The sequence below is a fragment of the Dipodomys ordii genome, unplaced genomic scaffold (assembly GCF_000151885.1).
Source record: "Dipodomys ordii isolate 6190 unplaced genomic scaffold, Dord_2.0 Scaffold52, whole genome shotgun sequence".
In the NCBI taxonomy this organism is placed as follows: Eukaryota; Metazoa; Chordata; class Mammalia; order Rodentia; family Heteromyidae; genus Dipodomys; species Dipodomys ordii.
In genome coordinates, this window is record NW_012267268.1 from 6,658,621 (window position 1) to 6,682,439 (window position 23,819).

At 42.9% G+C, this 23,819-nt stretch overlaps 1 protein-coding gene across 3 annotated transcripts in view; it reads right to left on the reverse strand.

Annotated features, from left to right (window-relative positions):
* Clasp1 (cytoplasmic linker associated protein 1) overlaps window positions 1-23,819 on the reverse strand; it is a 280,309-nt gene that overhangs the window by 153,702 nt on the left and 102,788 nt on the right. For all 3 annotated transcript variants that reach the window (XM_013020693.1, XM_013020692.1, XM_013020694.1), the window contains exons 3-7: window positions 16,623-16,701; window positions 15,232-15,335; window positions 14,388-14,479; window positions 13,322-13,397; window positions 5,953-6,050 (exon numbers count right to left, since the gene is read on the reverse strand). In XM_013020693.1, the coding sequence (XP_012876147.1) occupies window positions 5,953-6,050; window positions 13,322-13,397; window positions 14,388-14,479; window positions 15,232-15,335; window positions 16,623-16,701 (449 nt within the window). The remainder of the gene's footprint in view (window positions 1-5,952; window positions 6,051-13,321; window positions 13,398-14,387; window positions 14,480-15,231; window positions 15,336-16,622; window positions 16,702-23,819) is intronic.

The window sequence follows — 23,819 nt, forward strand, 5'->3', positions numbered from 1 at the left end:
AACAAATTCTTAAGAAGACAATTTTTTATTGTACAATTAAATTGAACTTTTGGAAAGCTTTAAACAAACTCTAAAAATACTTCCTTGGAATCTGGCTTACCTGAAAAACTTATTATACTCACCAAATAACAAATGAATCCCTAGTGAAGTAAGAGAGGTTTAGAAAAGCCAAGATACCAGCCAATCACATGGAACCACATTTGAGCCACTAAATTTACCAAACAAGGATATGATAACTGCAAAAGCTCATCCCACTCACAGACTGGGAAAAAGCAATCCAGAAATTCAATCCTAAAAACCAATTCTAAAATATTTTTGGAAGCTCAACAGATCCCAAATAGCCAAGGTAATCCTAAACAAAACAGAGAGTTCAAATTATACTTCAGAACTAAAGTGACAAAAATGGCATGGTTCTGGTACAAAAAAAGAGATACAAAACCCAATAAAACAGCATAAGAGACTCAGAAATAAATCTACACAGCTATCATTATTTGATTTTTGACAAAACATATGTTGGAGAAAAGACAGCCTCCAACAACACTATATGCAACACTATAGGCTCCTATGTGTCCTGTGTTTTTGTTTTTGTTTTGGCCAGACCTGGGGCTTGAACTCAGGGCCTGGGCAATAATCCTGAGCTTCTTTTGTTCGAGGTTAGCACTCTTATCACTTGAGCCATAGCGACACTTCCAACTTCTGTTTATGCGGTACTGAAGAACTGAACCCAGGGCTTCATGAATGCTAAACAAGCACTCTACCACTAAGCCACACTCCCAGCCCCCAGAAATAATTATTTAATGAAAAGACATCCCACAGAATGGGAGAAAGTCTTCACTCATGATTTATCAGACAAAAGATTAAAAATCTATAATATACAAAGAACTAAAAAAAAATCAAGACACAGAATAACTGACTTATCCAATGGGCAAATGAATTAAACAGTTCTCGGAAGTATAAATGGCTAATAAGCTCATAAGTTCAACAGTTTCAGCCATAAGAGAAATGCAAATCAAAACTAATTCCATCTCACCCCAGTCAGAATGGCTATTACCAAGAAAACAAATAAGGAATGACGACACAGATAGAAATCTCTCATATGCTGGTGGTAGATATATAAACTAGTACAACTACGGAAATCAGTATGGAAGTTCATAAAAAAGCTAAAAATGGATCTACTTCATAACCCCACACCTGGTATATATCCAAAGCAATGTACATCAATATACACAAAAGACACCTTAAATACTCATCTAATCATCTAGCTGTAGTACACACTGTTCAAAAGCCAACCTGTGGAGTCAACCTAGATGCCCAACAACTGATGAATGGATAAAAATATGCGATATAGGCACAATGGAGTATTATTCAGCCATAAAAAGAATCAAATTATGCCATTTGCAGAAAAATGGATAAAACTCAAGATCATTATGCTGAACAAAAGTTACATTAACTTAGGCACATTTCCAACAAAATAAACATGGTGACCTGATCTCTGGACCTAGAGTGCTAAATCTTTGATACTACCTTGTAATACAACAAAGAATGTGGAATTTCAGCTTTTTTTGCTCTATTTGCTTCATAAAGATAGCCTAGTTCTTTAGGAGCTAGCATCTGAATATCAAAGCTTCACCACAATGGAAGTGAGGGAAATCATCGAGCTGCCTAAGACAGTACTTGACAGCAGAAGCTTTCATTCTTTTTTTTTCTTTTTCTTTTTTTTTCTTCTTTTTTCTTTTTCTTTTTTTTCTTTATTTTTCTATTATGAACATACTGTACAGAGGGGTTACAATTGCATGGGCAAGATAATGAGTACATTTCTTATCAAGCATTGCAGCCTCCTCCTTTGTTTACCCTTCCCAGCCCTTCCCAGCCTCCCTCCCCACCGCGCCAATTCTCCGCCCCCCCCCCCAACCAAAGTTGTAAAGTTCATTTTCAACATGACAACTTGTACTTCTCATTGTTGCAACGGGTCCACCTGTATCCTTAAATGACTTGTTTTTCCCCTTCTCCTCCACAAATTATACAGACATCAAATATAGTGAAAGCAGGGGTTATACTGTGGGGGAGGGACATACAAAGCAACAAAGAAATAATCTTAAAAATGCGTTAGAAACAAATGCATGAAAGAAAGAAGTGAAGGACCTTGATGATGAAAACTTTAAAAACTTGAAAAAGGAAATCAAAACAGAACTTAGAAAATGTCAAAACCTCCCATGCTCCTGGATTGGAAAGATTAACATCTTGAAAATGGCAATCCTTCCCAAGGCTATCTACAAATTCAATGTGATACCTATCAAAATTCCAACCTCATTCTTCAAGGAAATAGAAGAGGCAATCCAAAAATTCATATGGAACAATAAAAGACCCCGAATAGCAAAAACGCTCCTCAATGGAAAGAACACTGCTGGAGGAATATCAATACCAAATTTCAAACTCTACTATAAAGCCATAGTAATCAAAACAGCTTGGTACTGGCATAAGAACAGACCTCAGGACCAATGGAATTGAATTGAAAACCCAGAAATGAACCTACAGACCCATAGCCATCTAATCTTCGATAAGGGAGCTAAAAAATAGAATGGAAGAAAGACAGCCTCTTCAGTAAATGGTGCCGGCAAAATTGGTTAACTACATGTAGAAAACTAAAGCTAGATCCTTATATATCACCCTGCACCAGAATCAACTCCAAATGGATCGAAGCTTTCATTCTCATTCAGAGGTCTAAGCAAGTTCTCTGCAGATTCCTTTTTTTTTTTTTTTTGCCGGTCATGGGGCCTGAACTCTGGGTCTGGGCGCTGTCCCTCAGCTCTTCAGCTCAAGGCTAGCGCTCTACCACTGGAGCCACAGTGCCACTTCTGGCCTTTTCTGCTTATGTGGTGCTGAGGAATCGAACCCAGGGCCTCATGCTTGCAAGGCATGCACTCTACCGCTGAGCTACCTTCCCAGCCCTGCAGATTCCTTTTTAATATTAACACAGAGAGACGGATTTAAACAAATGATGCTGGAGAGGCTGGAAATGTGTGGCTCTAACCTCAGCTCTGGCATCAATGCCCTGGGGTTTCACCTGAATCATCCAGTCCTTGGAGCTGCCTAGACCATCCTGGTTTAAATGATCTGTTAGCACAACTCACAGACTAAGCACAGCTATTCTTTTTTTTTTTTTTTGGTCCAGTCGTGGGGCCTGAACTCTGGACCTGGGCGCTGTCCCTCAGCTCTTCAGCTCAAGGCTAGCGCTCTACCACTTGAGCCACAGTGCCACTTCCGGTTTTTTTCTTTTTGCTTATGTGGTACTGAGGAATCGAACCCAGGGCCTCAGGCATGCAAGGCAAGCGCTCTACCACTGAGCCACCTTCCCAGCCCCATCACAGCTATTCTTAATGCTGTGATTTAATAAAGCAAAAGGGTACAGAGGACAGGTGACAAAGGAAACTGGTGGCTGGGCAGAGAGAGCCCAAAGGAGACCAAGCACCAGCTTGCTAGACACAGGGAGTCACATAGCATAGTTTTCATTCACCCAGTTTAATGAGGTGCTGTCTAGCAGGAAAACTGCCTAGAGAACTCAGCACCCAGGATGTTTAACTACATACTGAAAACATGCACATGTGACCCCTGACTTGTACTAGAATTCCAGGCTCCCAAAAGGAAAGTAGGTACACAGACCACACAGCACTGTGTTGACAATCTGGACACAGTAGTAATCCTCTCCCATCTCACTCTTTGGGAGTTATCCAAGTTTCCAGATGCAAGCCAGGAGCCAGTTTTTCTAAGGAAGGGGTCTCAGGGCTGCTTCAGTAATTCTTTTCTCAATTCAAAATTCTCCTAGAGCGTGGTTTCACAATGTGATCTCCCTCTAATCTGCTACTTTGCTCTGCTTTCCTTCCCACAAGGCAGAGGAAGCCTCTGTGCAAAATGGAAACTGTACTGATGATAGTCATGGCCTGGGGCCACCATGAGCAACATATAGCCGGTGTGAGACCACTGCGGAGTAGGTATCACTTGCTCAAGGAGTTTTTCCAGGACCAATGCTGATTTCACTCTTTGAAACCTCACCCTCTTACTCATCTGTGCCCTCCAGTTTTCCAGAGACCATTAGTGGCTCTTTTTCCTCTTAAGTGCTCTCGCCACATATTTCTTCAGAGATCAGAATGCTGAGGTCCATCAACCACAGAAATAACACACAGGCCAGGTGTCCCTTATGTGATATGATAGGAACCAGAAGCACTTCCAGCTTCAGTTTTCCTGAACTCAAGAATATCTTGGAATAAATAACATCGAATTAGCCAGACCCCAAAGAAATTTAGGCCCCATAATTTCCCTCATTTGCAATAATTAGCATATGTATAGGATAATTTTATCAGATGAGCAGAAAAAGCTCAAAAGCTATGTTCATCTGACCATATAAGATGATGCTAAATGAAATAAACCCCAAGATACGGACACAAGAGGTTGTTGTTTTAAATATACTATGTGATTTTTTTTTGTTTCCTTTGTATGTTCTTCCCCCTAGTGTATATCCCCTGTTGTCACTGTACTTGATTTTGTTACCCTGCATCTTGTATATACATGTGTCTAATTTGGAGAGGGGAAAGGGAATAACAAAACGCTGAAACAAGGACAAAGGATGACCCAGTACAACAATGATACCCACAAGAGAGTACATCTGAAGTGAACTTTTACAGTTTCGGGGGGACAGTGGGGTAGGGAAGGGGGATGGGGGAAGGGATAGTGGGAGGATTAGGGAAGGGATAACAATGCTTGCCAAGTAATATACTCATTGCCTTATTAATATAACTGTAACCCCTCTGTATAGCATTTTTACAATAAAATAAAATTCAAAAAAAGAATATCTGCTGTGAGCTGAGAAAAACTTGCAGACTTCAGATTATGGAGGATTTCAGATTTGAGGATTGTCGATTAGAGATACTCCACTCTATCCTCATAGATCACCTTTTGTTAAATAACTGAAAGCAGTGCTATTCCCATCTAGTTCTCTGATGCAGAGCACAGGGGGCCATGGTGAAAATAACAATGGGGTAAGGTCTGACTTTCAACAAGGAAGCATATCCCCGTTCACTCACTCACAGAACCCCCATGTTAGAGTCTAGGGCCCACTTCCAGCCCACCAGTCTCACAACTGTTTCAGTAGCTATGCCCTATCCAGATGCCCAGGACTCTCTCTCTCTCTTGGAAAAGGATAGAGAAGATTAAAAAGGATTCAATCTTGGCTCAGACTCTTACAAGCTGTGAAATCTGTATATCTGGGCCCCTGCAGGTCTTCTGAACAAGGACAGACAAGCTATTCTATGAGTTATTCCTAGTCTGATTGCCTAGCAACTTCAAATTGCTTTTTCTCTTACAGGAATAACATGAATCCACGTGTTTATACTTCATTTGGTACTAAATTGATATTCAACTGTTTCCTGGTTTTTAAAATTCTGACTGTAAGAAAGAGTGATCTGTAGACTCAAGGTGTCTTGGGCATCAGCTTCTACACTTTGAAAATGACATGACTGAGCAGAAAACATTTCACAATGTCTTTCAGAACTATTATTCATGTTATTCCTTTCTAGAGGACACATTCGGGAATAGCTTTACTTTTCAAACAAATATATTGTAAACATCTACCATGCTAAGTGTTACACACCTAAGTGCTGTAACAAGAGAAACTATAAGGTTGAATGCTTCAACATCATTGCTTTTAAGGTACTTCTAAAATCATCCTGTGGCATGAGGTCAGACCAAATGTCTGGATGAAAAAGTCTTACTTCTAAGGTAATGGAACAGGAGGGGTTGGTCCCTGAAGTATGGTATGAAAAAGATCTCTAACCACCAATCCTCTGACCATGCGTTCTATGAATAAAATGACCAGATCAAAAGTAGTAATACAAACCAAGATGATACCTAAAAAAGAATAGGGAAAGAATAGGAAAACAGGAAGAAGTATGAACTCACCGGGACTGTGGCAATCCTTTTTTACTGAGATCTGCCCTCACACGTTCTCCTACATGTCTGTAAATTTCCACTAAGCTGTTTATTGCTGCATCTCGAACCTAGATGTAAAAGAAGAGATCTTACAGCTGCTCTGTGTCCAATTCCCAAGCACTTCCTGCTGAGACACACCAGGCTATATGCCACCCCATTTTACCACCAATTTACAAACACTGTGAATGCAATCTCGTACACAATGGACTAGGCAGACACACTGGAGTTTTTATTTGGCTAATAAAATCCCGTAAGGCAGAAAAGGCCCAGGTTCTTACCCTTTATTGGTGTTAAAATCCATATCCTATTCTTCGCATTGCTTAGGATATGATGTCAGAAAACCAGAATTTGCATACCATCTTTCCAAAGTTATAAGGAAAGGAGGTTAAACAGTTCCCCAGGTAACCCGGGCCCCCTGGAAAGACCCAGTTTACTCATTTAACCCTAGGGACAGAAGAGTTCAGGAAGCACAGGCTGTGCTGGAGGGGAGCAAGGTCCCAGCAAGGCCTGGCCAGCAGGAAGAAGGCGTCTCCTTGTGCAGTGGTCCACACCTTTCTGCTCCCTCTACATCCTGATCCTGCCAGTCTCTTTCTGAAGATCTACCTGTCTTCCTGGGAACTGGCAACATCTGGACCCAACCAGAATTATTTGTTGAAAGAAACCTTTGTGGGCACTTTCTGTTTATCCAGGACCATCTTTCCTTCCCCGCTCAGACTTCAGCTCCTGTAGCCACAAGCAGGGAAAATGTGCTTTTTATGAGATGCTGAACAAAGTTACAAAGTGGATATTTAAAAAGAAAAATAATTCTTTGCAATCCAAATGAATGAAGATCACTTGAAACATTATGTAATTGTTAGTTTTTTAGTACTGGAGAAGAATGTCAGGCCTCATATATCTCAGGTAATGTTTATTTTATTATTAAGTAGTTGTATCTTTTTTGTTCTTTTTTTTGGTCGGTTGTAAGGCTTGAACTCTGGGCCTGGGCGCTGTCCCTCAGCTTTTCAGCTCAAGGCTAGCACTCTACTACTTGAGCCACAGCACCACTTTTGGCTTTCTGGTGGTTTACTAGAGATAAGAGGCTGACAGACTTTCCTGCCCCAGGAACCATGATCCTGAGATTTCTCAGCCTCCTAAATAGCTAGGATTACAGCCATGAGCTATCGGTGCCCCACAAATATCTTTTTAAATAGGAACTTTTGGTATTCTATAATACACTGGGACATGATAAATTATACAGGACTCTCAGCATTCACACATGGTAAGACCAAAAGAGAATATTCTTAGGGGAGGAACACAAAGGCACAATGTCTATGTGCCTCTGATCATATAAAATAATACTGATTGAAATAAACTCTAGCAAATTGAAACCAAAAAAAAAAAAAAAAGCACGCCTAAATGTTTGCTAAAATGTGTGTTTGGTGGCACTGGCATTATGGGGCTGGACTGCAGGGAGATGGGGAGCTGGAAGAGAGGGAGGGAACCAAGGGGGAAACTCTAGCAGTGAATGAGAAACAATGAAGGCCTAGAATAGAAGGGGGGGGGGAGAAAGTTCTGTCTATCAGAAGGTTATGTGAATAAATTTGGGGCAAAGGAAATTGGACAAGTGGTGAAAGGGGAGGAAGAGGAGGTACAAATGGACAGGGAAGGGAAAGAGGAGGAAAAAGAAAAAAGGTCATAAAGAGAAAGGGACAGCCTGATTTTGCTAGGAAGGGCAGGATTTCATCAGATCTAGATGGAATGAGGCAGGTGCTAGGTTTCTAATGGGACACTTGAGCAAAGGCACCAAAGTAGGGAAATAGGGTATATGTTTCACGAATGCCAGGTGCAGCACTCTGGCCAGACACAAATATGAACTAAGAACGTAGCACAAAAGACATTTGAGAGGATGAACATTTTTCTTGAAGAAACCTGAATGTGGTCTATGTATTAAACAGTGTCACTGTATCAATGTTAGATTTGTTTCTTTTTTTTTTGGCCAGTACAGGGGCTTGAACTCAGGGCCTTGGCACTGTCCCTGAGCATCTATTGATTAAGGCTAGCACTCTACCACTTGAGCCACAGCATCACTTTCAACTTTTTCTGTTTATGTGGTACTGAGGAATTGAACCCAGGGCTTCATGCATGCAAGGCAAGCACTCTACCACTAAGCCACATTCCTACCCTAGATTTCTCATAGATATAGTAAAACCACATGTAGTTATATAAGAAAATATTGCTATTAGATGATACACATTTCCAAGAGTAAAAATATATCTGCGTATTATTTCAAATAGCTCAGAAAAAAGGCTATGTCTGCTGCTGGTAAGTGGTTCACTGAAATTACAGCTACTAAGGAGATTGAGACCTGAAGGATCATGATTCAAAGTCAAACTAAGCAGAAGCATCCCTGAGACTCCATACGTAATTAAGCAACAAAAAGCTGTGCTTAAGCCCAGCGCCGGTGGCTCATGCCTATAATCCTAGCTACTCAGGAGGCTGAGATCTGAGGATCACAGCTCAAAGCCAGCCCAGGCAGGAAAGTCTGTGAAACTCTTATCTCCAATAAACCACTCGAAAGCCGGAAGTGACGCTGTGGCTCAAGAGGTAGAGCACTCGCCTTGAGCTGAAAAACTGATGGACAGAGCCCAGGCCCAGAGTTCAAGCCCAAGACCAACCAAAAAAAAAAAAAAAAAAAAGCAAGTGTGGCTCAAGTGATAGAGTGCCAGCCTTGCATAAAAAGTAGGATGCCCCAGTGGTGCCAGAAGAAAAACAAAAGACTATGTCTGTAAATGTATGTCCATGTATACAAACAGAGGCAATAGATGAGACAAAATGTTAATAGCATTCATGATACTACTTGATTTTTCTGAAAGTTTAAAACTTTGCAAACAAAAAGGAAAAATTTTAATAGAGAATGGAATGAAAGCTAGGTAGTGTTGCACGGGAGGTGTCATTAACTCAGTAGGCAGAGATGGGGGAACAACATGAAGGAGACAGAGGTGGGCTACAAACAATTTACAGCTGGAACACTGCAGGCTATGCTTTGATTTGCAAGCATCCTATGATAGGTAACCTTACCATACCCCTTCTAGTAGGAAAGGTAAATCACAAGCCATATTGTCTCCTGAAACCTTATGCTATGGACTAATCTGTACTCACAAAATCCAAATATTGAGGCCCTAAGCCCCAATATGTGCAGATGGAGGTATGTGGATGAGGGTAATTGAGGATAAAGAAGGGCATAAAGGAGTACAGCCCTGAAATGAAAGGAGGAGTAAACTCAAAATAGACACAACAGAGCTGCAGACCCATGAAAAAGTCATAAAGGCTTACAGGGTGAAGGCAGCTATACACAGACCTGGAAGAAACCCCCATGCCAGAACCCTACTGTATCTGGGACTCTGATCTCACACTTCCAGCCTCCAGAACTGAAAGAATATACATCTCTATATATGCCCCCATACAATCTATGTTACTTCATAACAGTAGCCAGAGCTGACCAACAGAGATTATCACTTTATTTTAGAAAATATATCTTTTCTAATATTAAGAAACATTGCACATAGAAACATGAATAGATTACAAAGATAGTGTAATACGTGCAGTGTCTAGGCACAGTGTACCATCTCTGATTCCTCTATTGATAGCACTTGCTCAGCAGCTGGTGGAGGCCTCTGAAGAACCATCAGTATCAGCTACTAAGTAGTCTGGGCAATGAGAAATTAAATGAGAGAATTACAAGCTCCAGAGTCAAGGGAGACCTAAGACCCTAGTTGGCCACAAAGGATGCATGTGACCTTGAAAAAAACACTTCACTCTTAGTCTCAATGTCCTCTGGAAGCTAAGGGCAGCTCTGAGAAGTGAAAGAAATAATGAGTTCATTCAACAAATATATGAATGCTTTCTAGGTAAAAATGAACCCAAATGCCTATACAGGGCAAGTAGACCATAATAAGAGAATGGAGCAGACATGTGTAAAATGACATGGAAGAGACTCTCTGACTCAGAGCAATGGGAATGAGGAGGTGTAGACATACAGGCCCCTGCCCCTCAACTCAATGACTGGTCTTCTCTACATCTGATAAGGTAACTTCTTGGCCTATAAAAGAATTATTCCTCAAACTTAGAAAACTTAGAAGTAGTACAAATGAGCAGATTTTCTTTGGCACATCAAAGTCTCATGCTCCAAATGTGAAGAGGAGGTTAAACAAAAGTAATGCAGTAGAGAACTCTTAAGGCACAATAGCTGTAGCACATTGGCCTCACACTGGCTCTTCCTGATAAGCCCTCAGGCTCATAGCAAAAGGGAATCTCAAAATGTGAAGCCATTAGGGCTAGAAAGATAAGTACTTCATACAGGAGGCACTACTTGCCAAGACCACGTTGAGTGTTTTACAGAATCCAGAGTAGATAATGTATGATTATGCCCTTCCTTTCCTCCCTTTCTCTTTCTCTCCCTCCTTCCCTCCCTCCCTCCCTCTTCCTTTCCTCTCTCCCTCCCTCATAGGGCCTATTGGGACACAGGGAAGGCCAGGGGACTAGAGAGTTGAGTCTCCTGCTCTGGGGCCACTGATGTCAATGAAGAGCTAAACTGCCATATTTCTGGGCACAAGCTCATGCTTTCTCCCATGAGCAGACTACATCTCAACACAGGTTGATGTGAGGCCTTCCTGTGAAGTAAAACCTCACTGAAGGCTTCAGCCCTGGGCTGAGGGACAGGAAGCTGGTCTATAAACTATATAGAATCTAACCTAGTCATTCTAGATGCCCAGTTCATCTGATAGCCAGCTGCTTCAGCCAGTAGTGCCACAAGGCCCTGGTCTCAGCAAGGCCAAGCCACAGCACAGGTAGCAGGGCAGCGCAGCACAGATACTGTACTAGCCCTGGCAGAGCTTACCATTGAACACATACGATGAGATCTTTGAGGGTATGTGCCATACTCCCAAAAGGAGAAGCCCTGAAGGACAGGGGCAACCTCTGTGCTGCCTAAACCTGGCTGAGGAGCCAAGACCAGAAAGCTGAGGGTTATAGGGCAGAACAGAGGCTTTCCTCCCATCATACAGGGGGCTGGCTGCATTTGCTCCTGGCCTGCCCTGTTCTCACTGTCAGCACTTGAGGAACAGAAGCCTGCTCTCTGTAGCATGTGGCCATCACAAAGCCCTGGCCCCCTACTAGTGCCTGGGAATTTGGGCTGGTGTGTGACTGTTTGCAATGCCCCATTATAGAACCTAAAGGAGTACTGCGGAAAGGGTACCTCTGCTCTTGGAAAGTTACAGGAAAGGAACCCCGGGATATGAGAGAGTGACTGATTCCAAAAAGACAGTTACTAGGATTTGAAGTCTGGCCTTTTCTGGTTATTTTAGAAATGGAGTCTCATGAGCTTTTCAAAGCACAAGTCCCTGAACTTCAGCCTCCTGAGCAGCTAGGATTGCAGGTGTGAGACATCAGCACCCAACCTGAGTTAGACATTTCTTGGAGACTCTTGGAGTAACTTCAAAGACCAAAATATCACTGTTTCAAACTTCTAAATGTTAACATTCTACTCCCAAACCACTCTCCAAACGGACATGAAGTCTGGGACCTTCTAAACCGAGAAAGGCTGACACTATCCATCAGTGTGGGGGTGGGGGGTGTCCTGGGATAGCAAGATGTTTCCCTCTCCACGTCAGATGTACAGACCAAACAGGACACATCAGCTAGGTCTGCAGTAGGACTATACCAGATCTAGGTCCTGCCTCTGGATTGGGGACGGAGTGGGGGCGTTCACTGTCACCACACACTGTGGCTTGAATGGAGAGGCCTCCTCCAAGTCTTTTGGAGGATGGCACCCACTTCAGCTACAGAAACAAAGCTGAGAAAATAACAGCACACCAGTAATCTCCCCACTTGCCAAAGCCTAAGCACCCACCTGATAAGGCAGACCTGCAGAAACTTTCGTTTTTTTGGGGGTGGGGGGGGGGGGGTAAGGGGGGGAGAGAAAGGGACAAAAGGGTCAGAACAAGAGGACTGTGTGAATAGGTAACAGAAACATGTGGTGGAACACTGCAGTGGAGGTCCTGGGCCTTCCTAAGTCATCTGCTGGACAATGCCATGGTGTGACCCTAGATGGCATAGCGTGTTCTGTCTCCACAACTCAAGTACACTCAGAAGAAGCTAGCCCCCTACTTCCAGGTCTCATGGTTGCTGACAGGCCAGGAGCAGATATTCACTTCACCTATCTGGCAATCTAAATGATCAATAAAGAACCTCAATGAGCCAAAACAGCTTTTACTCTGCTCAAGGAACAGGCAGCAGTGGCATCCTAAATGTGGCTCCTATAAAGGAAATTTTTTTTCACAGAAGACAAAAACAAAGGCAAAAAAATCCAATACAAAAGTCTTCAGAAAAAAAATATTCAGGCCATTTTTTAAATTGATGTTGATTATAAAATAGGATTCAATAAGCAGAAATATCCAATAATTGTGTCTCAGATGTCCTGCGCCTTCCATGAACACTGGGTAAGAGACAAAGGGCAAATAAAGAAGGAAAAGCATGAGATTCCAGACAGGAGGTGAGAGGCACTGGCTGCTGGACTCAGAGCAAAGACGGGAAGAAGGACTGACAGGAGAGCAGGTAGGGCCTGGTGGGGACGGGGTGCAGGGGACCTGGTGTGGTGGCAGGGGGGAGGCTATGCCTGGTGAGGATCACGTGGAAAAGAGCTGACGTAACATCTTTGAGGGCAACTCAGCCATCGGGACTCTAAAGGGCAATGACTGTAGACCACTTCTACTTTTGTGAACTGAACTGAGTGAGAAAGCCGGATGCCTTGGAAGTCAGGAAGGGAGCATCCTCCAACTCTGTGATGGGTGGCCCAGGGCTGATGCCATGAGATGGTAATACCTGGTAGCCATGGGGCAGATGAGCAACCGTTCTACCTGCACACTAACGAAAGGTGCTTGCTTTTCTTTTTTTGCAGTTCAGGTATGATTTGCATATAGCAGAGCTCTCAAGGGTTCAGTTCAAAGATTTTCCACTATGACACACACAAGGGCAGCTACTACCCAAAGCAGAATACAGAAAAGTCTCCTCAAGTTCCTTTTCTAGTCAGTCTTTCCCCCAACCCCCCCACCCCCCTCTCTGCAGAGATGGTGGCCAGAGGGGCCTCTCCAGGAAGGCTGCTCTGGATGACATCTACATACAGATTAGTGACTGCCTGGCTCTCTATACAGGAGATGATTTGCTGATGATATTTTATCAGCTAACAGGCAGCTGACACCTTAGGCAATAATCAGAGCTCTAGAAAAATAAGTCCCACCACTTAGTAGGCAACTGAAGAATCTATAAACAGTGATTTCCCCCAGGGACTTTCTTGCTCACTTACCTGGCTATTTGGATCTCCAAGTAAATTACATATATGTGGCACAATCTTGCTTAGTGTTAGAGTATGTGCTCCAGAGCTGAAAAGAAAAGGAGTGCATTATTGTTAGCACAAAGGAAAGAAAGATGTCTCCTAGACTCTACTTGCCCTTCTTCCATGTCCCCAGGGCCCTACAATCTGTGTGCGTGCGTGTGTGTACGCGTGCACGCACACACACGCACACACACACACACACACACACACACACAAGGATCTTTCCATCCCATCCTGAAATAAATGTGCCTTGATGGCCCTTCTGCAGATTTGAAACCCTCCAGTGGCTTTGTGCCTTTAAGGCTGAGCCTGGAGCCCACTTTGCCTTACAGAGGCATTGGTCCACATCAGGCCACACTTCCTGTCCTGCTGGACTCAGGGGCCCCACCCAATTACAGCAAATGGCTGCAGGGTGTCTGACAACATCCAGCCCTGTTGGGGATCTTCATGCTATTCACATACCGTTTACCATCACAGGTATTGCTGCTGCAAACATTCTCAATTTATTATGTTTGTAAAATGGTGTAGACAACTCTGGGAAATAACCTGGCATTTCCCAAGGTGAGTATGTGATAAAAAGAAGTGGAAATGAAATCAGTCAGGTAGGAAGGGGCACAAAGGACGAGGAAGAATGATGGATGGGAAGACTGATGGAGATGCACTAGACACATAAATGAACACATTAAATTATAAGCCCCCTTTGTGCAACCATCTGAAAAATTTAAAACTATTAACGTTTTAAAAAGAAAGAAAAAAACTGGAAAAGGGCTTTCCATTGCATTCCATACAGAAACGCACACACGCATGTCTGTGACAGTGGGGGGGTGAGGGGGGACGACACAGAGAATACAACAATCTGAGAGAGCACCATGAACTATACTAACATGGCATTCCATACTAATACCTAGTGTTACCACTAGGGGACAGCACCTCCCAGCACATTTCTTCACTACTACCTTTATGATGATTTCTTCAAAGTAAAGAATCTTTCAAAAGCTTCAGCCAAGTAAAATGTTCAGGTCAGGCCCAGACTTACGCATTGAGTGTTGCAATAAGGCAGAGACAGATGCCTTCTCTCGTGCGGAAATTCTTGTGTTTGAAGCCTCCAAGCATTCTGTCCCATACATACTGCAAGTGACAAAGAATAGGTAAGAAGAGAGACTTTTGCAGCCCTTTGTTCAGTTAGGGGGTCAAAGGAAGGATAGCCTCTTAGCTGGAGCCAAACTGTTCCCATCCCCACCAATCATTTCCCAAAGTCTATTGAGAACTGATGATATAGATGGTTTTCTCAAACAGATCCATTAAAATGTTCAAACTCATACATTTATACAACCGTATTTCCCTAAAAGAGAAGTATAAGTGGTCCTTTCAGGGTAGGAAAGGAAATGCCATGCCATCTACGCCCACTACTCTCTGCCTGGAACAGCTCTCCCCATCACGCACCACAGTCCAGCACCCGCAGCTCTATCGTCTGCTAACTGCCCTAGAACTCCTAACAGCAGTCAGTGGGACCTTGTAAGTCAGAGATGCATCCATCCATCCCAGAAGGTGCACCCTCACAGCAGACAGGGACTAGGGGTCTGGCCAAACCTATTGGCTCCCCAGACGCCGCATCTGTCTCTTCAGAGAGCCAGTTACATAAATGAGCTAAAGAACCAAATGGATTGAACTAAGTCCTCAGTACCCAGGTTAAGTCCACTAACATTCAAATAATACTTTTTACTTATTTACCTTTTACTTCTCACATTGGGCAGCACGCCGATGTTATGATAATATTCATCTGTAATTCTTCAGCTTATGAGAAATTAAGTCTATGAAGACACACAGTTTTTGCAAGTAAGGACAAACCCTTAGGGCCCAGAATGCTTTCCTTGCCCTACCTGGGGATTAGCAGCTTGATCCATAATCTTTAGCAGCAAAGTTTGGTCTTGTTCCCTCACGGAATCTTTAGCATCTCCCAGTCTGTCTATTAGACTTGGCAGCACTGAAAATCAAAATGGAAATTGGTGAAATGGAAACTGATTCAGGGATCTATGTTCACCTGGCCTAACTGACGTAACTCATTCTAAAATCACCCATCCTTGCCCACAGCTTTTCTCTTCTTGCTGAAATCCTGTGCTTAACCACAGAAATCCACATCCTCTGCATAGGCAACTTGTCTCCTACTTGACCCCACTTTCTTCAGCCAGATCCCAATATGTTCATATTCATGTGGAAATATGATTGGAATCAACACAAAAGGAAACTGAAGAGGAACTGGGAGAGAAGCTCCAGCATATCTTAAGGGTAAAAGGAGTGAGGACTTAAGGACCAATCTACTGGCATCATGTGCTGTATAAACTGCAGCACATAGATACACACCAGATGGAGCCCTACTCTCCATGTCTGTTCCATACTCTGAAATATGGGGGTCCCATAAGTGCTCCAAAGACTACTGAACAGAGAGCACTTACTTGGTTTCTTGTGAGTCCATAAATTATAGGTGACATACCTAAATAATTCTGCTAACTGAACAAAAGTGAACTCTACTAGAATCTGAAATTACTAAAATTTTCTTTTATGGTTTACTATCTTTCAGAACACACTGACCAGAAAGCAATGGAAAAGGACAAACAAAACTAAAAGAATTAGAGAAATTCCAGCTGGGGCAATGGTTCTGTGGTAGGGCCTAAGAAACTGAGGAGATGATGGAGAATGAGGAAGAAGGGAAGGAACAAGAAAGGGAGGGCGAACAAAAGAAAAATAATGGAGAAATCCTTAATTTAAGGAAACGGTTGAACAAACACTTGCTTAGTTTGTATATTTTCATCATGAAATATGAAACTTCGATGATGTCTAAATTATCTCAATCTTATGGGATCTGGTTTCTCCTCTTTTTTCCCCCCTGACATATTGTTTTCCTTAAAATAATAATAAGGGTATTCTCAGCATGCTTGTAGCAGTGACATTTGCTATCGAGGAGAAAATACTCATGTCAACAACCATCATCTCATTTTTTTTTTTAAACAGGATTTCTCAAAGAAAATTGCCAAGCAATAAGGAAGGGTTTGGGTCATTCATGACTCAGTACTAAAAGCTGAAGGCTGATTTTCTGTATAAGACAAATAGGTAGCAATGCTTGGCACTGGAACACAGTTCCACCTTAGCCCTTAAAGGTTGGAAGAAAGCAGTAGTGACCTGCAGTCAGGCTACAGCCCAGGGCTGGGGGGGGGGGGGGGGGAGCAGAGGGGAGGCGGCCAGGCTGAGGGCAGGCAGTCTACACACCGCTCACCTGTGCCTATCTGCGCTTTGAATCGATCTTGCAGCCGGGTCACCAGGGCCGACAGGATGTCCATGCCCAGCAGAACCACCTGCAACGGAAAACACCGGAGGCGCATTAGGTACAGCCCGGGGCCGCGGCCGCCCACACGCGAGGGGGAGGAGGACGGCCCGCATGTCTGGCCTTTTTAGACTAAACTGAGAAGCAAGCAGAAGGGCGATTTGCACCAACAGAATAGTTTACAGTTTTAATGGAAAGCATTCGGTGCGATGGGAGGAGATGAAAAGGGGCCACCGGGCAGCAGCCCAATCCCTAGCGTGCCAGCCAATACAAGAGCGCGGCTTAGTTCCGCCACCCGTCGGCCACGCCCCGGTGAGGGGCGTATGCAAATTTTACTGCAGGCGGCGCGCGGTCTTCTGGGTAACACCAAGCCACCGTTACTAAGCTCCCTAGGGTCTCAAGGGAGATTAAAGACTTAGGTGGTTAGAGTTAGGAACGGAGATCGCTGGAGATACTAGCTACCCAGCAGGTTAGGATGGGACCTAGGAATTAGTCGCCACAACCTAACATAGCATTGGCGCTACTTGCTTGCAGCGCACGCATGCTCGCCCGCAACCATCCTTTTCTTGGGGTTGCGCTACTGTCCGATGAGCGTCTAGCGAGGGCAGTACTGCTAACACCTAAACAACACGTTCGCATCAGCTAAGGCTTTGCTTTATCTTGGTGCAATTTTTGGAAAAAAGAAAATCCTCTTTTTCCCCGCCTCGTGTGTTTTAAGAGCAGTAATCTTTGAGTCTGTTATATCTCTTCTGCAATGCCCTGCTTGCCCAGGTGGGGGCGCCGAAGACACAGTAAGTAAGCTGTCGGTTAGGCTTCATAACTAACCCCCCATTCTTCTACACAACTACATACCGACTCGACCAGAGAAGTGTGTGAACAGAGCAGTTAAAGCTTACAGGCCCCGGACTCCCGCTTGTGTAGGAAATAAGCCCACTGCTTCCAAATCCATTCAAAGTTCAGAGCGGTACAAGGCAGTGCCCTTACTTGGTAATAGTACTACAGAAAATAACTTTTCACTTTTAAGCCGTTTTTTAAGAAAAATTCCTCTATGGTTTTTTAAATGATTTTACCTTCGAACTAAAGAGCATTTAGTGCTCGACTTCCTTCCAAGTGTACAGTATGGAGGAGGGAGGAGCGATTCTGCAGCGGAGAAACCTGACAAACGGCCAGATGACCAAGGTCAGCACGGTCAATCACAATCACACTAGTGATGGATGCTTCATAGACTGGAATTGCCAAAGGCACCTGGTATGCTCGAAATAAAAAATTTTAAATCCTGAGGCTTGAACTCCGAGTCTGGGCACTGTCACCAGGCTTTTGTACTCAGGACTAGTTCTCTACCACTTCCAGCACTTTGGTAGTTACTTGGAGTTACTTGGATAAGAGTCTCACAGACTTTACTGCCCCTGTTGGATTTGAACCTCGATCCTCAAATTTCAGCCTGAGTAGCTTACTGGCACCTGGCAAAATAAACTTTTTGGATGGCAAGTGCTCTACCACTTATGCAATATCCCTAGTCCTACATAAAGCTCTAAAATAGGCAAAACTAATCCACCATAGTGTGAATTGGATCAGTAGGTGATAGCAGCTTGGTATGAAGAAAGATTGTCCGTAGAGGGCCTCTCCATGGGAATTACTGGAGTAAGAGAAACATCAGATATTCTCACTGGGTGATGATCACATATTCTTTCAAAAAATTCCCAGCCAAAGTATATATTAAGAGTCATATATTAACTGTATGTACATTTTGTTTCAATAAAAAAAATTAAGGTACTTTACTCCAAAGCCCATATGCTATATAATAATAAGAGAAACCCCAATAGATGGCACCTACAAAATACCTGACCTGCAAACTGTCAGAGTCAAAAACAAGGATAGCTAGAAATTATCACAGCTAAGAGGCACCAATGAAGACATAACAACTAGATACAATGTGGTATCCTGGATAGAATTTGGAGCTCAGAAATATGACCATTTTCCTCACGTAAAAACTTAGGAACCAATGTATGAACTGTCATTAATAACTTAGTTATGCTGGCTCATTAAGTGTAAGCCAACAGGCCAACCTCATGTTAGCTTTAATAACAGAGAACTTGAAGATCATCTGGGAGGGCTCTGTTCTATCTTGCTATGGGTGACACCCACCGGCAGCAGCAAGCTCTCGAGCATCCCAGAAGGCACATGGGTTATGCTCTGAACGAACTGACTCATACTCAAGAAAGAGAAGACTGCCATGTGGAGGGAAGCATGCCATCAGCCAGGGTACACAGGACACAGCATGGGGAGTGGACCAGGGGAGCAACAGGTGGTCCTCAAAAGAAACAGGTGACCAAAGACACTGGGGAGGTAGTGAGCAGTCGTCAGGGACCTGGGGCTTTTAGCCAGGACATGTGGCCACCACAGTCAGCTGCCCTAGAAGGAGGGAACAGGGCAAGAAGGTCAGGTGACCATGGCACACACAGCCATTCGTTACTGCGCCCATAACTCTCCCTGAGCCTTGAGTGCCTCCTCCACACGGTCTCTAATTACCTGTGCTTATGTTTAAGTCTTAAAGCTGAGGGGCACGGGGTCTTCCAATTCCTCAAAAGCAAAGTCCATGAATGAACTATCACGCTAGAAGTGAAGCTGTGACTCACATGGCAGAGCATCAATCAGCCTTAAGCAAAAAAACTAAGGGTCAGCATCCAGGGCCTGAGTTCAATTATCAGTACTGGCACAAAAACAAACCACTACCACCACCCCTAAGTTTCTTCTATACCTAAGATGATGACCATTGCTTCTCGGCCTTTTGGCTAAGATCAAGTGTAGTATCTGTTCTTATCAGTTTAATATCTGATACGTCCTCCATCTGAGGACAATATATTAAATGGATTTTTGGGCCTCGGAGATGCAATAGGAGCTTGCTCCGTCCACTCCACGCATCGACCTGGTAGAAGATGACATCTCAGGGAAGGGCCAGCAGTAAGGCCCCTTTTGCACTAGGTCATATATCCACTAGGAAGGACGCTGATGGTCACGTTTGATGACCTGAATCATCTAGGAGGATGAATGTGAGAATGAAAACCTCTCCCAAGCTGGTAGAGAAGAAACCCCTAGAACTTGGGCTAGACACCCACGTATCTATTCCTCAGCACCTAGGTGACCCAGAAATGCCCTAATTCCTCACATCCAATTAAAATGGTCTTGGACCATGTATGGCCTGAAGCTCTACAAGATTAAAACCTAGGTCAGTTCTGGCTGGGGAAAATACTACCCTAGCCTAGTACTCAACTTATTTCTGTGAACAGTTTTTCAAAGATAGTATGCAAATCGTGACCAAAGGTAATGGAACGCAGGACAACATAATTAAGAACTAACAGAAACAAAGGCTCATCTGAACTGAATGTAAGAATAATTAGACAACAATTCTCAAGGTGTCTAAGAAGATAAAACACATGATTCAAATTGGGGAGAAAAAAAACAGAGTTTGGAAAACTATATAGACATGGGCGGCAGGGGAGGGAGGGGGGGACGGGCAGGGACTGTGGAGGATATGAGTACTAGGGCTTGAACTCAGACTTCAGCACTTGTCCCTTAGCTTTTTCTCTAAAGGCTGGGATTTTACCTCTTGAACCATATATCCACTTCCAGCTTTTTGAAGGCTAATTAAAGGTAGAATCTCATGAACTTTCCTGCCTGATCTGGTTTTGAACTTCAATCCTCAGCCTCCTAAGTACTAGAAATATAGGCATGGAACACTAGTACCAAGCTACTCAGACTCTTTTAAAGAACCATTTTATACAACAGATAAAATTAAGTACATAGGCTGAGCTCTGGTGGCTCATGCCTATAATCCTAGCTACTCAGGAGGCTGAGCCGAGGGTGACAGTTCAAAGCTAGCCCAGGAAGGAAAGTCTGTGAGACTCTAGTCTCCACCAAACTACCAAAAAAAAAAAAAAAACAGAAGTGGAGTTGTGTCAAGTGGTAGAGAACTAGCCTTGAGCAAAAGAAGCTCTGGGACAGCACCAGGCTCCAAGTTCAAACCCTAAGACTGGCACTACAAAAAAAAAAGAAAAAATTAAGTACCTAATGAGCCAGGCTTTGTTTAAAGTGCAATGGATACAGATGAAGAGAACATGAAGTAGAAAAGTCCACAAAGATCCACAATAAAGCACAGTGAGGCAGAGATGGGAAGTTCAAGAGAGTAGGTAAAAGAAGGGACAGAAACCAAACAACATAAGACTAAAATGGAGCTGATTGCTAGTATGGCTCACACCTGTAATCCTACTCAGGAAGATGAGATCTGAGGATCACGGTTCAAAGCCAGACCAGGTAGGAAAGTCTGTGAGATTCTTACTTCCAATTAACTAGCAGAAAGCCAGAAGTGGTACTATGGCTCAAGTGGTAGAGTGCTAGCCTTGAGTGAAAAAGCTCAAAGACAATGCCCCAGGCCCTGAGTTCAAGCCCCTTGACTGACCAAAAAAAAAACTAAATGGAATTGAAAAAGAAGTTAGAGACAACAAGTATAAAGTAACAGCTGGCTGTCTTTAACATGACTATTAAAAAAAAAGAGAAAGAAAATGACATGTGGCAATGAAAGTGTCCTGGGAACCTGTGTGGACTACTAGAAGTATAGAATGGGATCACTGGGAAATATGATAGCTCCTCAAAGCTCAAGCATGTGACCATAGGATCGAGAAATTCCATTTCTGGGCATTTATTCAAAGTGGAGAAGGCCAGGTCTTAGCGGACGTTTGGGCACTAATGTTCCTAATCCCATTCGCTTTAACAGCTACAAGTGAACAACCCCAGTGTGTACCAACATTACAATGCAGCATCATTTGGTCTTTCAAATAAAAAAAACAAGTTCTTGTGCAGCAGACACATTATCTACATTTCATTTTCTGCTAGTTTGCTTATCCAGTCACCTGTGATAAAAGTTCCATAAATAAAGAATACATTTTATGTTGTTCACTTTTCTGAACAGCATAATAAACTGTCACACCATCTGCTTAGTCCCACGCAGGACAAGAATCATACCTTTGGAATAGAGGCTGCATATAATACCCGCCAGTTAGGTACTCAAAAGCAATCTCAGTGACCTGCACTGAGAAATGTACTTTGAGATGTCCCCAAAGCATGAGTGACGGCGGCGCTTTGGACATGTGAATAGATCTGTAAAGCTCAAGAGTGAAAGACCCAGACTTACTAAAGAAAAACGTCATGGGTTGAGGCTGCTAAGTTCTATTGGACAGTAAGACATTGCGAGGAACAATTTTCACATAACTTTCATTACAGGGTATTGTTATCATTGTTACTAATCATTTCTTATTGTGCCTAACTTATCACAGTTACTGTGTTCAAACTTCATCCTAGGTAGGAATGGGGGAGGGAAGATAGATGGAGGGAGGGAGGGATGGATGGATGGATCCATAATATAAATAGGGTTCAGTCCTGTCTACCATTTCAGGTGTCCACGACGGGAGGGTGATCTTGGAACAGCATATCCTCCTTGGGGGTTAGAAGAGTATATTTGCTATAACATCACAAGCCTTGAGAACGTTATGCTAAGTGAAATACATCACTCACAAAATAAGCAAATTCTGTCTGGCTCCTCTTGTCTGACTCCTCTACTCAGTGTGGTCAAATTTATAGAGATTGTATAATAGCAATGGCCAGGGCTGAAGAGGGAAAGAGTCAGTATTCCAGGGGTGCAGAGTTTCAGATTTCTAAGATGTAAATATCCTTGAGTAGAGAGTGATAATGGTTGTGCAACAAAGTGTTGGTCATGGGACTTCAACTCAGGGCTTGAGTACTGTCCTTGAGCTTTATTGTTCAAGGCTAGCATTCTACCAATTGAGCCACAGTGCCACTTCTGGTTTTCTAGTGGTTAATTGGAGAGAGTCACAGATTTTCCTGTCCTATATCTGGCTTTGAATCGCAATCCTCAGATCTCAGCATCCTGAGTAGTTAGTTACACTTTAACCTGACTTGAATTTTATGTCCTATATATTTTACGTCACATGAAATTTTGTCATATATGCTTTATCACAAATTTTAAATGTTAATGGAGTTTCTTATTTGAGTGATAAGAAAATGTTCTAGAATTAGTACTGATGACTATACAACTCTGTGAACATACTACAAGCCTCTGTGAATATACTACAAGCCTCTGTGAATATACTACAAAACTCAAGAAAAACCTCAAAGGAAGTACAGTGAGTCACAGAACACCAGAGGAAAAGAAATCCCTACTGAGCTACACAAGATGCATCTTTTCAAAGGTCAAGATGAAGATCAGCACCACCAAAGAAAAAGTGAAGGAAGCAGTATCTCATCACTAGCCTCCAAAATACATGCTCCAGAAAGAAAGGGAAATTATTTCCTTACAAACAACACTGTAAGAAGACAGATACCAATGACTTATGCCTATAATCCTAGCTGCTCAGGAGGCTGAGATCTGAGATCGAGGTTAGAAGCCAGTCTGGGCAAACAGTCTGTGAGTCTCCAATTAACCATGAAAAAGCTCAAAGTGGAGGTATGGCTCAAGTGGTAGAGTACTAGCCTTGAGTGAAAAAGCTCAAAGTACAGCAGCTCTGATATCAGGCACCAGTACTGACACCAAAAAAATAACAACAACAACAAAAATCACACATTTTTAAGAACATGTGAAAAAGGAATGAAGAATAACAAAAAGGTGAGTCTGAAGAATATTGGTTCTATAAAATAAATGTTTCTTGCAAGAAATCAAATTGTAACAATAAACTGGACAATAAAACATATATATACTAGAGTGGTGGTCACAACGAACAGTGCTGTATGGGAAAATTAGAAATGTAGCTTATAGAAGAAAAAGCTGAAAACAAGTAAAAGCTGGGCACTGGTGGCTCACACCTGTAATCTTAGCTACTTAGGAGATCGATATGAGGATCGTAGTTTGAAGCCAACCCATGACTCTTATCTCTAATTAAACAACAAAAAGCCAGAAATGGAGCAGTGGCTCAACTGGTACAGCACTAGCCTTGAACAAAAATAAAATAAAATCAGGCCCTGAATTCAAGCCCTAGTGACTAGCAGATAGATAGATAGATAGATAGATAGATAGATAGATAGATAGATAGATAGATAGATAGATAGATAGATAGATAGATAGATAGATAGATAGATAGA